This window comes from Cygnus atratus, chromosome 3 (assembly GCF_013377495.2).
Source record: "Cygnus atratus isolate AKBS03 ecotype Queensland, Australia chromosome 3, CAtr_DNAZoo_HiC_assembly, whole genome shotgun sequence".
NCBI lineage: Eukaryota > Metazoa > Chordata > Aves > Anseriformes > Anatidae > Cygnus > Cygnus atratus.
In genome coordinates, this window is record NC_066364.1 from 25,083,661 (window position 1) to 25,099,292 (window position 15,632).

The window sequence follows — 15,632 nt, forward strand, 5'->3', positions numbered from 1 at the left end:
AGTAACTTTATTCTGGGCAGGAGACTTGACACAGAAGTAAAGAAAACATTTGCAACAGTTTTGAACAAAAACACTGAAGGAACAAGAACCATTACTTCTTCATGATCGTATTCACATCAACAATTCCACCCTCTTCTTCCACAGAAGCTCAGAAACATTCTCCTCTCCTTCTGGAAGACCCTATTCACAACAACAGCCTTATTAGACATGGAAATACCACGGAATTGGTGGTGTGGGTTTTTTTTGGCTAACATCATGGCACTCACACAGACTTTTATGAAAACCTGGACTACAGAGGTGAATGATCCACTGTCAGGCTCCTTTATTTCCAACAGCCATTACACGCTATGCATAAGGCAGGGAAAAAGTAGACAGCAGAATTCGAGCAACATTTTGCACAAAGAAGCTGCTAAACGTTAAGACACAAAGTAGTAGACTACATATGATAAATTCTGATATGCTGCTTGCCCAGATTTCAGTGTAACAACCAGACTAACGTCTTTCCCACCTGTGCTGCACAGTGAGAACACAGCACGATATGCTGCTCAGCCAAGTCAGTCCTTGCTCAGAAAGAACTTTCTCCAACATCTGTAGGAATCTGCTTGAGTAAAGGCTACAAGAGTGCTGCCAATATACTAATACTTCACAAGTTTTCCATCCAACTAAGTTAAAACTAGAAATCATTCTGAATGTCAAAGATTATTAGCTTTTTTCCCTCAAAAATAATGGCTTTTTTCTTTCAGGAGAGGGGGCGTTGTGCCAAAAAAAGTTTAATACTATTTTTCTAATACTTTTGCTGGGCTGACTAAAACCTGAATGCCATATTCAGGTTCACCGCTGCAGGGCTGGGCTGATAAAAGTTCAGAGATTACAGATCCAGGTCCAGATTCACCGTGTACCATGTTAAGCATGCTGAGTAGTCCCCATCGTTAGCGGGGAGAGACCCGTGCATATCCAGGGGGCTATTAAGTTCTCAGGCGAGCTGAGTTTCTTGAGAGTGATTCTCACTTACCTCTGGTTTAGAGAATCAGCTCATGCTTAGGCACCAGTGGTTAGGTAGGATGAATCCAAGCCTCTGCAGCCCGTTCTTGTGACTTGTCTCCTGCTTCCATTAATAGGAATTATATGCATGAAACAGACTACTGAAATTGCCTACTTCGGTCTAAGGATACTTAGATCAGGTTCAGGGTATTTCCTCTTGAACTGACTATTCAGCGATAAAATAAATTAAATGATATCTAGACATAAATACGGGTATTTATTTCCAACAAGAGAAACAACTATCTTTCCAGTTCTAACACAAATATACGTATTTCCCTTTCCACTCAGCCAAGACGACGACAGTGTGTGCTCCAGAGTTGGAATGGCTGCTTTAGGTCACTGCTATGCGTCGGCATCACTGCTCTGGAAGCACTTACGTATGGTTTGGAGTTAGTACTTGTTCGTAACAAGTAATTAGGGTAGCTGGACATGTCTGTGGCACATATAAGTCTTATATGTATACCTTTATAATGCACAGAGCCTTCTGCTCCTTTTTTGCCTTGTACTGTCTCACTGTGGACTGAGTTTGTTAAAGCAAACACTGTCCAGTGCCCCTCACGGTCCCCCCGTAGCACTGAGCCAGCAGCCTACTCTAGGGTCCTGTTTCCTGAGTCCTGTATGTTCTCCATGGAAAGAACTGAAGATGCCAGTGCATTCCACCAGCCTCCAGTCCGCAGTGGGTGCCCCTTGTGGGTGCAGGCAGATCCCACATGGAGGATCGCACTCACACACTAGCCCTTTGCTTCCTTCAGATGGCCAGATGCCGAGAACCGTACCTGCTCTGATCCCTTTAGGCTGGATCTAAGTCTCCCAAATTTAAGATCTGCCCGATCTGTTCATAAAATGAGTTCAGGTGAGGTTTCCCAGAGCTAAGCATTTCTATACACTTCTGCGGGAAGATGTGTTTTCACAGCACACTTCAGCTTTGACGGCGCTTTTCCAAAGCGCAGCTATAAAAGACGTTCTCCCACAGCACTGTTTTATCTACAGGGCTAACCTTCTGTGGAAGGAGCTGCAGGAACACCCAAATGCTGACTGCGATCAAAACAAACCTTTTGCTGCTGGCTGAACTCTGGCACTCCTTTCCAGTGCAGAAATAACCCAGGCTATGGGGCTATTCTCCTTTGTCTATAATCTGCTCATTCGTGCTCTCCTATAAACCCAGTTAAATGGTTTCAGTGAATCAATCACAATTTTAGAATGTTTTTTTAGTACAATGAGGTAAGGTCCCAGTTTTTCCCAGTAGAGTCTGGGGGCCTAATTTACAGAACGGAGGACATACTCTTCACATTGCAGTGAAGACCTACTGAAAAGCAGAACTGAACCTTAAACTGATTCATTTCCTCCAGATTTATGTTCTTCCCAAAAGTGATTTAAAACAGTTATAAAAATTAAGTCAACGCAATAGATACTGTTTCCTTAAACTCTGCTGCTGGTATCTCACTAATACTTTGTTACTGTGAAACTAGCTTTGTAATTGTCAATACTGTCTTAAATCTGTCTTTACATCTTATATTCCCAACAAAGACAAAAAAGCAGAATCTACTTTTTCTCCTTAGAAGTCATTAGCAAACATTTAGATGAATTTAACAGAGGTAGGTCCACATTCTATTTCATAGCGAACAACACCAAGAGGTAACTTTGAAACAGGACAAACAAGCATCAGAAAACAAATCTACTGAATACTCTTTACTAAAGAAGACTACCAAGATCTGGTAAAAGAAAAAGAATGGGACTAGAAAGCTGGACAGCAGTCCAACAAAAACCTTGTAAAGGTAAAAATAAATACAACAACAACAAAGCTTCCCACTGACTTCCAGCAGTCTCTCAGTGGATGCAAAGGAGAGTTTACACTGTTACACATCCCTACTCATTGATGTCAATACAAAGCAAATGAGTGTACAACAACAGCATGGCATCAGGATGTGACACTGCTGAAATTATAAAGCCTCATTTAGCATATAAACTTCCAAAAATATCTAATGAATGCCCCTTCCTCACTACTCTTCCACTGGAATATTGCACCACTTTGCTTTTTTTTTTTTAAAACCCACTTTTATAAAAAAGTTGAATCCAATAAAGGAAAAGTTAAATTTTAAAAAAGTTTTATATAAAAATTTATCATATAAAAATGCCAAGACCCCTCAACCATATATACAAAATGATTTTGTTATGAAAATAATTGGACCCAATTATATAATAAAACAATTTCATACAAAAAAAAGTACAAGATTGCATCCAAATTAATACAAATAAAAGTTAAAAAAAAAAACGCCTTCAAAAAGGTCTCAACCATAGAAGATCTGTTTCTTTTAAATTTACAGGTATACAAAACAATATAAAATTGTCTTGTGTTAGTCACCATTTCATGGGAAATATACACTGGTTTAGAAAGTTTTTCCACACGTCACCGGTTAGCACCGTACTTTGCAGACCAGTCAACGCGGCCGTGGATCGGCTGAGCTGGTGGCGGGAGAGGCATTAACCTTGGTGTGCTTTTTGATGGGGAATTGAATGAGGGCCGTCCAGGATGGGGTCTTACCGACTTCGGAGAAGCATAATCTAAGGGGCAAAAGAAAACACCGGGAGATAAAAGTTTGGTGAGTAGCTGTCCACATTGGAAAACAACTGGATGCAGGTCTAGAACATCATTTCTTGAAGAAACAAGCATTCTTTTTTTGAATAGAGTTTGCTGATGTGAAACACCAGTGGATCCAATCTCTAAACCCTTATCATACAAGGAGTATCTATGTCTTGGATTTGACAAGTGTGAATTCCGTGCCAGCTCTCACAGCAGACTCTAGGATCCACTGAAGTATGCTTACTGGCTAACAGCTGTGGATAAAAACATGTAATTCATACACCAAAAAATAAACCTTCTCCATATGAAGTTCAGGAAGACTATGAACTATTGTTCCAGTCTGTCAAATATTTACAAAGTAAAGCAAAGATATGTAATTCAGTGCTGCATGTATACAGCATAACTAAGCTAACGAGCAAGGGACCGAGACGATGTTGGCACTATACTTACTAGAAGATGGATCCGCAATTGGTGCTAACTGAACCCTCTGCCCAGCAGAGCCTACTTCCTTCTTCAGAAACGAAGGGATATAACCACTACCCAGACCACTTGATCCTATGGGACCTGAAAGAAACGGCAAGAAACATTGGAGGTCGATACAACAGATCTCCTTTACTACTACCTGCTGACAAATGTGTAAATTAATTGGCCATATTTGAGATCAAGGCTGATCATGGACTGATGGAAACAGGAACTTTGCTGAAGACAGAAATCCACAGATCCTCTATATGTCTGTGTTCAGGAGAGCTTCAGCAACAGACTGCATTAAAGACAAAATCAGGTACCAACTGCACTCCTGGTAAGGCTATTTCTGCTTCTCCCTGCCATCCCAGCTTCAGAAATAGATTAGCACCTTTTTTCAAGGTTTCTCAAAACTTTCAAGATCCAACATTTCAGTTGGAATTACTTCGGCTTTCAGCAACCACTCTCGATTTCTAAGCTGGATACAGAGAGTCTGGCACCCTGACACTACCCAAAGCTTCTACTGAAGCCAGCAAGAGTGCCATTTAATAAACTGTGACAAATTCATGTTCCAAATCTGGGAAGTCAGATACCAAACTTGTCCTTAACATGAGCAAGAACAGATTTGACTGACCCCTTTAGATAACCTTTAAGAACTGGAACAATAGTTATAAATAAAACCCTCTAGACTCATACCACAGCCGGACACTAAACAAGTTAGCATGTACAGACCCATGGCACATAGTCCTACAATGTAATAGAGCAGTACAGCCATGGCACAGCATATTGTGGGAAATGATGGTAATAAGGAAAAAAAGGGTAAAAACCTAATGATATCCTATACAGCCACAAAAGAATCAAAAGCTTGCAGAAGAGCCAGGAAGGAGCCATGTGCTACATATAGAATGGCTCTCACATAGTTTAGCCATTTACATCTCCCACCTTAAATTTTAAAAAATAATTTTCTCATTAAATTACATCCAAAATTTTAAGGGCGTTTTTATTTTTATTTTTAAGAGCTTCTAAAGGCCTCAAATATTTTTTTGACCAAGAACCAACAGAAGATTTCTCAATCTAACGTTTTCATAAGAACATACACAAAACAAGCACCACACTGCAGAACTGTAACATCACGTGAAAACATGAAGACAGGAGAGATTAGAGAGGGGAAAAAACAGGTACAATTTAGAAAGGTCAACATGTTTAAGTATATCTGGTAAAATCTAATGTTAAAATCTACAAAATAATTACTTCAAATCCAGTAATAGGGATTAAATACCTGAAATACCAGATGTCAAAAGATAGTTGAAGACAAAAAATTGAAGTGTTTTGCTTTTTGTCTTATTTTTTTAAAGCTACAGTTATTCCACTATTTTAAACAGCATCAATTAAAAGACATGATGATAGATGATAGATTATTATTCACATAACAAGAGTGGTGTGTATGGCTATTCCAATTTGGACCAGTCTTCTCCTTTGTGACAGTTACTTATGCAACAGCTGAGCTAAAATAACTCTGAAACCTGAAAACATGACTTACAAAAACTGGCAAAAAGAAATTAAAGGCTAGATGAAGTATTTCAGGTTGAACAGACCGAAGCTGTCCATCCTTCTACGCACGTTGTACTTCAAAACAGACTTTCAGGGATTCATTAGAAGAAACGACTATGGTTTAGTTTCATGTGATCTCCAAACCAAGGAGCATTGCTCATTACTGGACTTAAGAAGAACAGGCCCAGCAGCAAGTATCCTTGGAGATGACAACGTACTAGAAATGGTTGACCCCAATATACAGCTATTTGGAATTGTAGAGACATCTTACCTGAATTTATCCTGTTAATACTTCCCCCCAAACCTGAAGCTTTCCCAGGCAAACCAGAACTGGGCCAGGGATTAGATGGAACAGACTCTTTGCTCGAAGTGGAGACTAAGCTATTCCTTGTGTTTACTCCTATTGCAAAAACACAACAATTACCACACTGAAAATCTCTGATTACACAGGCTTGCATGCATTCCATCTGATACGCAATCTTAGAGCAATTGTTTGGTTCCGTGAACATTCATGAGACAAGTTAAGGGCATTTTCTCTTCCAGTCTAGAAGATCAGTCATATCCTTCTTAGGGAACCAGGGAATAGCCTGGCACATTACCAGATATTTTCTAACACACTTAAAAGCATAAAAGAGCATGTGATAGGAGGGAGAAATGTCAATAATCCTATCCCTCTTCATGTAAGCAGGACTTATCTCAGTTGCTAGACTGATAAAATGTAGTTGGCATTATTTGCCAACTACATTAGCAAGAAAGCTCTTCCTCTCCTCGTTTTCTTTAAGTAATACCGCCCCCCCCCTTCCACAAGTTCAAAGGATAAAGCCTAATGTATTTCATACCATTGTTGGAATTACAGGATGAAAAAGAAATAAGTATTTGATACTAACCAGGTAGATACCTAGAATGTCTCAGGTAGTGCTGCTTTGCTGCAGAAACTCGCAATGTGGGAGTGTCCTGCCGAGGGAAGGTAACGTGGGAAGGTGCACTGCTGCCAGAGCCAACAGCATCCGAAGGCTTCAGGTCCAAAATGCTTTCAAATCTATAACCCAAAAATTGCTACGCTTAGTCCAATACTTATAGCATATGCTTATCCACAGTTGGCCTTCTCTCCTCCATCCCATCTCCAGGAATCACTTCCTCACATTGTGTTTGCTACAGCATAAACACACAGACAACAGGGAATATTTTCAGCCTGAAACCATACAAGTGCCCCATAAATTCTGATCTTCACTTCTAGCTCTCTTATAAATTGCTTTCTTGTTTTTTATACATCACCTAGTAAGTTTTCCTCTACTGTGTCTGATCCATGGAAAATGCAGGTTAGAGTCATGTGATACAGTTTATATGTGTGAAATATGTTGAAATGTTTCACACGGGAAACAGAAAATATACATTCAAAGATGAACTTGGAAAGACTTAAGCATTATTTTTAGAGTATGTATGTTTCTAGATCCACAGAAAGCATAAACAGCAACATTATGCAAAAAGTAAGAACAAATAGCACATGAACATAATAAAAAACAACTCACCTACAAAGAGTTTCATCATTCTGCCTCTTTTTGTTTTTCAGGTCAACTCTTGTGACAGGAGAGCCAAAATCAAGGTCTTCCAAATCATCCCAGTCTTCAGAACTCTTCACTGTCCTAGCAAGATGCCCCCATCTTCGCCTAGCTTTTGGTTTAAGTTCACCATTTATGTTCTCAGTTCCAGCAGATGTTTTCTATTACAATAATTGAAAAGAATAAAACCCACACAGTTACACCACAAACCAGGTGAAAGAACCAAAGCAGCTTTTCTTCCTATCTGAAAGGGTAAGAGTGGTAGCAGAGCTGTAGCAGAAATCTAGTCTTTCTTTAAACATGCTAAGAACACAATCTGCAGCCTGTAGACCTTATTACTTGTCTTCTCCATTTCATCCTATATTAAAATATCTTACATTGACAGAAGAATAAATTTCTTGGGTCTCATTTCCAATTCTACTTATCTTTCACCATACAACTTCTGAACAACTAGCTCATACTTGATTTTTATTCCTTAACCCCTCTTGGGAGTACAAAACCACATGTACATTTATGTTTCCACTAGCCTGTACCTGCACATTTATAGAACGTATTTTCCTTGTGGGACAGTGCAGAAACAAATTTACGTCTCCTCAGCTACCTAAGTGTATTTGTACATTTCAACCTTGAGCAAATCAGTACCCAGCCAGTATAGATTCTGCTTAAGACCAATTGCTTATCAGAAGTGTTCTCGCTGATTTAGTCATCTATCTTATGCATCCATTCTCCTTGTATAATCAGCATAAATGGCAGGTTCTTACTCTGAAAGAATCCGTCGTCTTCCATGGCCTGTACAGAAACCCAAAGGGTTGTCTTAGTTACGTAAACTGGATGACTTAAATGAACTAAGCTAACAGACCCCCAACGTAATTCAATACCATTTAGCTTAATAGTTTTATTCCTGGCATCAATCACATGAATATGCTCACCCCTGTACATCATTTTACTCGTGTAAAATCATCCTTTATAACAAAGGGAAGTGTAAAATGCTTTAAAATAAGAAATCAATTTGCTTGCTTTATAGCAATTGGATTTAGATTTCAACAGACTAACTTCCAGTTTACAGCAGAAAGTCGTAACTGTCTTTTATTTACATCACCTGTACTTTTTGTACAGTACGAGAACCTCATGCAAGAGAGCAAGAAAAAATAAAACAGTTAAGGAAAATCCATGTGCTAGATGGACCTTTACCTGCTGAGGAACCTTATTGTGAATTGCAGGAAGAAGAACCTGGCTAGACTTGTCTTCCTGTAAATAGTTACTGTGATCAGTCCCGGAGTTGTCTGTCTTATACGGATAGACCAAGTGATGAGAAGCCTGGCTTTGTTGAAATGGTCGTGAAGAAATACGTGCATGGGATTTTGAAGGAGGTTGTGGTGGAGGGACAGGCTTAATATGCAGAGATGATTTGTCATGGAGTTCCTTTTGTTTCGCCAGGTCCTGAACACCCAAGGCATGCCCAACCTGGAAGTATGGATATCGGAGTGCCTAAAACATAATGAAGAGGTTAGGATCCAACTTAGGAAACCAACATTTCTAACTTACCCTATCCTAAGAGGACAGTACAAATTTTATTTCCCCTTTTCTGGGGTAGAAAACAGTAGAAGGTGCATCTCTCAACACCAGATCCTAGTGAGCACAATCCACCTCAGAATAATGCTCCAACAGTAAAAAATTCTCAACAGACATCAAGTAATCAGATCATCTGTGAATCTCCACAAAAGGAAAAGGTTCTGCAGAATGGTAAATACTTAAGCAGGAGCGTGTAATCTAGGGGCATGTTCCACTGTTCTCTGTCTCCGTGCATGTGAACATTCCTATGTGGAAAGGCACGAGCAACTGTCTTCACAGATTCATCCATCAAGACTTGAATGACCCCACAGACATTCCATCTCTTCCATTCTCCAGTGAAACAGACGCATCCCTTATGAAAATTAGCATTTCTCTTTCTTGGAAGACATGTTGGTAAAATATCTTTATCCTGCCTTACAAGTAATTAAGGAGTTGTCAGTAAAGGCAATTAATCTCTGCCCACCTTGCTGTTTCAGGTATACTCATTTTCTCTCCCTAAAGACCTTTCACTGTAAAAACCTACTAAAAGTTGAGATTCCTCACCGTATTTGTACCTAGTGCAAAACAGGTGCTAAGAACTATTTGTTAATGGCTCTTAATACCAAGTTATACTCAGTGTTTTTGCTTTTCATTACCTCTGTGGTTTCTTGATCTATTTTGCTTTTTAACTGCCTTAATTAACTTTAAAGCTTTTTATTAGAATTTGTACTGACGGTCTGATATTGTAGAGGTTCACCTACAATGCAACTGAAGTCAAATCAGATTTGAACCCAGAATAGTATCTGTTTTTCAAAAGGTGCCCTGCGTATTTCATTAGTTGGGCATTATCACTACAGCACTGTTATCTAAAAACCACTGGCTACCACCACCAACAGCACTGCTGTACATGCGATAGCTGGACTATGGTTATATATGACATGTTGGGGCATATCTACAGTGCGATCAAGCCCAGACTGTCCTTCAAACTGCATTGCATAAGCTAGCTTTATCTAAACAACAGTGGTCTGGATGGATTGGGTAACAGTGAGGTGAGCTGAAAGCTGGCTGAATGGCTAGGCCCAGAGGGTGGTGATCGGTGGAACAAAGTCTGGTTGGAAAGCAGTAGCTGTCAGTGCACTCCAGAGGTCACTGATCTGGGAGGAGTGGCTGATACACCACAGAGTTGTGCTACAACAAGAGGGACCTTGACGTGCTGGAGAAGTGTTCTGACAGGAACCTCGTGAAGTTCAGCAGGGGGAACTGCCAAGAGCTGCACCTGGGGAGAAAATGAGCCCAAGCACCAGTATGTGCTAGGGCTCACCCAGCTGGAAAGCAGCTTGGGGTCTTGGAAAGGATCTGGGGGTCCTGGTGGACACCAAGTTGAACGTGAGCCAGCAATGGGCTCCTGCTGCAAAGGCGGACAACAACGTCTTGGGCTGCACTAGAAGAAGTGTTACCAGCAGGTCGAGGGAATGATCCTTCCCCTCTACTCAGCACTGGTGAGGCCACACCGGGAGTTCTGTGTCTGGTTCTGGGCTCCCCAGTACAAGAGAAAGACCAACAAAGGGCCACAAAGACGAGTAAGGGACTGGAGCACCACATATACTCAGAAAGGCTGAGACACCTGGGACTGTTCCGCCTGAAGAAGAGAAGGCTCGGGGAATCTTATCAATGCCTACAAATACCCAAAAGGAGGGTGAAATGAGGATGGAGCCAGGCTCTCTTCAGTGGTGCCCAGCGACAGGACAATAGGCAATGGACACAAACTAGAGGACAAGAGCTCCCATCTGAACATTGGCAAAAACTTCTCTACTGTGAGGGTGACCAAGCACTGGCACAGAGAGGCTGGATGAGTCTCCGTCCTTGGAGATGCACAAAAGCTGTCTGGACATGGTGCTGGGCACCGTGCTGTAGGTGTCCCTGCTTGAGCAGGGGGATTAGACCAGATGTCCTCCAGAGGTCCCTGCTATCCTCAACCACTCTGTGATTCTGTGACACATCTCAACAGCAACGAAAGCAAGTACAGCACCATACTATATGCCCCAGCATCCAGACATCCTACCTTCAATCTGCTGTAATTCACAGCAACTAGGTTATACTTAATTCAGGTGGACACACACTGCAGTCACACATTATATCGAGGACACACCCCATGCAGTTGATGCTGCATGCAACAAATTAATTACTCCCTTTTAATTACTCCCCTTTGTCTTGGAAATCGTTCTTGGCTTATGCTCTTTTCCCATCCAAGAACTGAATCCCTGAGCAACTGTTAAATGACTGCCTACAAAAAGTGACTTGCGATAATGGAAAGAAGAGTCACATATGGAGATGAGAAAAAGAAAACAAAACCAAACCTGGCTAGCTGTTGGCCGCTTTTTGGGGTCCCACTGCAGCATGTCTCTCATAAGCTGCACTGCTTCGCTGCTAGCGTTAGGTATGAGGGTTTTCAGGTTGTTAGGTACACACTGAGGCCAGCGAAAATTCATGGAGGATGAAAGTTGGTAGCCTTCAGGCCAGTCATTCTGGAAGAATGAGATTTCCAAACACGAAGTAAGTTCAGGTGTAAAATACCATAGTGCCTAAATACACTAGCATATATTCTCCAGTCAGTAAAAGACTACATCCAGCTATTCTAGAAAGTTTCAAGGATTTCACTAGAAAGTTTCAACTCAAAACTCCAGTGGGAGGTATGTCTTGTTTTATATCTGATCACGACAAAGGCATAAATGTGTGCAAGAGGGGAGTTCTGCCATGATTCCAATGTTTATCCTCTTAAGGCTTAGCTTTATATGCAATATGCAAAAGATAAGGAAATTTCAATGTCAAAATAAATCAGTTTGATGACTTTGTTTGCTGTTCAGGGCTCTATTTCTCCTCCTCTACACTTCAGTTTTTATAGTATAATACTTATATATACATACATAATACTTATGTAGAAAGCATAAAGTAAAGCTAAATTGATTATTATTAATTGTAGAATACCTCTACTATTATTGCAGTGTGGAATGTCACTGTACCCACCTTCTTTGGTGTCCCCAACACCTGGCAAATTTTGAATATAGTATCAATTTCACTGGCACCTGGGAAGAGAGGCCTCAGCGTGTAAACTTCTGCCATTATACAACCAACAGCCCAAATATCTATTGGAGAACTATAGCTGGTGGATCTCAGTAGGACTTCAGGAGCCCTGTACCTGTAAGAGAGAGGGGAAAAAAACAGAGAAACAAATCCTAACAATTAACACAATGGAAACACAGTCATACACAAAACCATTCTGCTACTCTTTTTTGTTAATAGCTCCTTAAAAGCTCCTATCTTTTAAGACTTTTTTTTTTTCCTCGAAAAAAGATTTAAAACCTATATATAAGCTCTTGTAAATTCTCTTATGTTTTCCTGACATGCAGCATTCCTAGCATGTACCACCTGTGTTATCAGGTCCCTCTCAGTTCGTGTACTGGTGTCATCTGTAAACTGCCTTGCACTAATTGAAGCTTTTCGAATTATGCCAAAATTAATTAAAAGTTTCACAAAGAGGAGGAATCAAAAGTGGCATTATATTCCGCTCTGATTTTACACTACTTATTTAAAGGCTTGATTATAAGACCTGCAGATTCACGCAATATAAACAAATACTTGCACTTACCATCTCGTGGATACGTAATCGGTGTAAGGAGGTCTAGATCGGATTTCTCGGGCTAAGCCAAAGTCTGCTATTTTCACAAGTTCTGGTCCCATGCACAGGAGGTTTTCGGGTTTCAAGTCTCTGTGAAAGAACCCTAAAATTCAAATGAAATATTGATGTGCATTGCGATGCCACACCCAGCCGTCCCTTTTATTTCCCACCTGGACTGTTTTGATTTAAGTCTTATTGCTGAAGCTTGAATAGCTGAACACAGAGTCTGATATGGTCAGTAGAGCTAGTCTGTATAATGCTTGTTCACTCAGACTCTGAAGAACAGGATAAACAAATCAACTATTTTATAATAATTCAGACCATTTAGTCAGGTAGCTATCTTTCAAGTGTCGCTTCCTTAAAATGAAAAACAAAAACAAACTAACACCATTTAATATTAGTTTTATTCTAATTAGATTAGAAATTGTGCAATGAAACCAACAAAAATGTTTACCTAAAAGATATTTCAAACAATAGAAATTAAAATGTAAGGTGTTTTTTCTGTACTTTGAAGCTTTTTTTTTTTAATCTGAGAACTTAACTCTGCAAGCACTGAGTTACTTGTCACCCTATCAAGACAGCAGTTCTGAGTATATTTTATTTTTTGAGATTTTGGGGTATTCTGGTAGGTTGTGATCCATCTGACAATCTGTAAAAAAAATGGTGGTTTAGATTTTTTTTTTAAGAAGTAAAACATGGTGATGAAGGTATCTTAACGATTAAGATTTTTTTTGAGTGAGAGTAGGATTTTTTATTATTATTACCAGTTAAGCAGGTCTCGTCACTACTGGCTAATACATCAGCTTTAGCTTTTACTGTCATTCTAAAAATTAACTGTAAAGCCGCACAATGAAAGCTGTTTGTTACTCAGACTTTATTAAGTGTATCTTACAGAGAATGTGCATTTTATACAGACACCTGTGTGTACCTTGGGAATAAAGAAGGGAATAACATATCCTTTATTCTCAATCTCAGAAGACCTCTAAGTCTACCAAGAACATGGCCATTAACATCAGACGAGTTTTACAGGTGGCCAGTTGCCAGTTTGAGAACGTAGAAATCTACAGAAAAGAAATGAAGCAAACCTCCAAACTGAAACATCAGGCAGCTATAAAACACGGATGCCTGCCTTCTATTTTCAGTAACCTGAATCTCTAGTTTAGTGCCATTCTTTTGACCAATTCCTCTAATAAAGTTATTATTATTCATTAAAACAAACAAACAAAAACCTTACACAGACACTATCTTGCTCTAATTCAAAATGTTTAGAGCTAAAACACAGCTTACCATGTTTATGGATAAATGCAAGTCCCTGCAGGATCTGATACATAATATTCCTAACTGTAGACTCAGGAAACAGTTTGTTTCTGTAGGACAAAAAAAAAGAGGAAATAGACATTAACGATTAAGTTCACACATTAGCTTATGCTGTCTTTATGAACCAAAGGTAAAAGGTAAAAATGACAGTAAAACTACTAGATATATTTTAAGCACTTTCGGGTAGTCTATTGCTCCAAGAAAACGTGCTCAGTATTTGTAGAACAGCCATATTATTTTATGTTAAGACTATATGGCACAGTGAATTAAAAAAAAAATAAATTGGCCAAACAAACTTTAACATGAACAGGTTATCAGGCACATTCCTCAAGACAACAAGGGTTCACGTTAATTCAGTAATTCTTCCAGCCTCTCCTCTAAAGCATATACAAATCATACTTTTCAATTTCCCTTGCTCTTATCTAACAGCTGATGTGCTACTTCTTTCCCTTCTGTTATCTGAAGAAAGAAGTCTAATCTCCTACCGGTGAAAACAAGAGGCGCTTCTCATAAGATTTAGATGAGATCAGCCATAGGAGGCTTTTTAATGATGGTCCCTCTTACCGAGGGAAGATTAAACAACCATGGACCAGCTGCCTGTGCCAAAACACAGTTGAGACGGTCTGGGGGCAGGGAATGACCAAAAAAATAAAAATAAAAATAAATTTAAACAGAAAGTCCCTAATAGGGAATCAAGAAGGCAACCTGGGCCTTATTCAATTCCTGAGCTTGTTTCCTCAAAAAAACGGATCATATTTTGAAAGTGAAATCACCTATTACAGTCAGCTGTTCATAACTTCTTGCTTATTTTTTAAATTACAGCAGAAAAAGAACCAAATTTCCTCTACAGTCTCTTCAAGCAAGGCTGGCAATTTTAACTAAGACTTCAGGAAATAAACCACATTCTTAAAGGCCTGATTTATGTGATGCCTAACCAGTCTGAGGCCTAGCTAAACTGCAGAGAATATGATGTGCTGCATACCTTTACAGACATTTGCCCTTTTTGTTTTCATAAGGAGGTAGAATATATTAAGCATTTCTAAGAATGTTATCATAATTCCTAGCGATAATTGGTTTGTTAGACACTAGAATTATTTTCTCAAGGTTCATTATTCCATTTAATTAAAAAATCAGCATCTACATACATATGCACAATTTAGTGAAAGTTGTTCTATGCCTGTGCATGCATAGTAAGTATTTCTATTCTTAAAAAGGTATTTTATGAAGTATTTATGCAGCATTCACAGAGATGTAACAGTAATCTTACTTGGCTAAATGGAGTAAGATCACTATCCTCCCACAGGATATTTCTACAGTCCATAGAAAGAAAACAACTTCTTCAGAATTTCGAAGTAGGGACCTATTTTACCCCAGCTTATCCTCTGGAGGATCCTATCGTGGTCCAAAGGCTAAAATTAAGACTTCATTAATGCTCCAGCAAATTTCAAAGAGGTAGAATTTGCTGAGAAGACTGACAGACAAAATAGGTATTCTCTGGACATGTCAGATCAAATTTCAAGAAAAACAGTCAAAAAATTCCTAGAAGCAATCCCCAGTTTGACCTCTCATGATTACTACATCAACCACTTTTTATTTATTTATTTGAGGAAGCCCTATCAGAAGGGGTGGTAATATCTGCCTCTAATAGAAAAAGTGTTGCCAGTTGGAGTACTTCCCTAGAAATAAAAAGTTCTGTATTTAATGCCTTCTCAGCCTGAGGGATGTTAGAAATTCACCGTTCCTAACTCTCAGAAGAGTGCCCTACTCATCTGTCAGGCTAATCTGAGAAGAGACACTGGGAACTCTCATTAAACTGTTTGTAATATGCTCAAAGGTGAAAGCCACGGCTCCTGCTGTAACACAAGTTTAAGCCACAGTGATCGAAGCCTAAGCA

General features: G+C 39.5%; 1 protein-coding gene across 16 annotated transcripts in view; it reads right to left on the reverse strand.

Annotated features, from left to right (window-relative positions):
* Window positions 1–15,632, reverse strand: part of CILK1 (ciliogenesis associated kinase 1) — a 24,712-nt gene continuing 9,080 nt past the window's right edge. For 6 of the 16 annotated variants that reach the window (XM_050710088.1, XM_050710091.1, XM_050710092.1 and 3 more), the window contains exons 6-15: window positions 13,709–13,788; window positions 12,392–12,524; window positions 11,770–11,941; window positions 11,103–11,270; window positions 8,386–8,682; window positions 7,165–7,355; window positions 6,523–6,674; window positions 5,907–6,035; window positions 4,073–4,186; window positions 2,722–3,603 (exon numbers count right to left, since the gene is read on the reverse strand). In XM_050710088.1, coding sequence (XP_050566045.1) covers window positions 3,449–3,603; window positions 4,073–4,186; window positions 5,907–6,035; window positions 6,523–6,674; window positions 7,165–7,355; window positions 8,386–8,682; window positions 11,103–11,270; window positions 11,770–11,941; window positions 12,392–12,524; window positions 13,709–13,788 — 1,591 coding nt within the window. In that variant the 3' untranslated portion in view covers window positions 2,722–3,448. Of the gene's footprint in view, window positions 1,103–2,721; window positions 3,604–4,072; window positions 4,187–5,906; window positions 6,036–6,522; window positions 6,675–7,164; window positions 7,356–8,385; window positions 8,683–11,102; window positions 11,271–11,769; window positions 11,942–12,391; window positions 12,525–13,708; window positions 13,789–15,632 lie in introns of those variants that run through there. The other 10 variants (XM_050710085.1, XM_035543106.2, XM_035543103.2 and 7 more) reach the window with 4 other exon arrangements.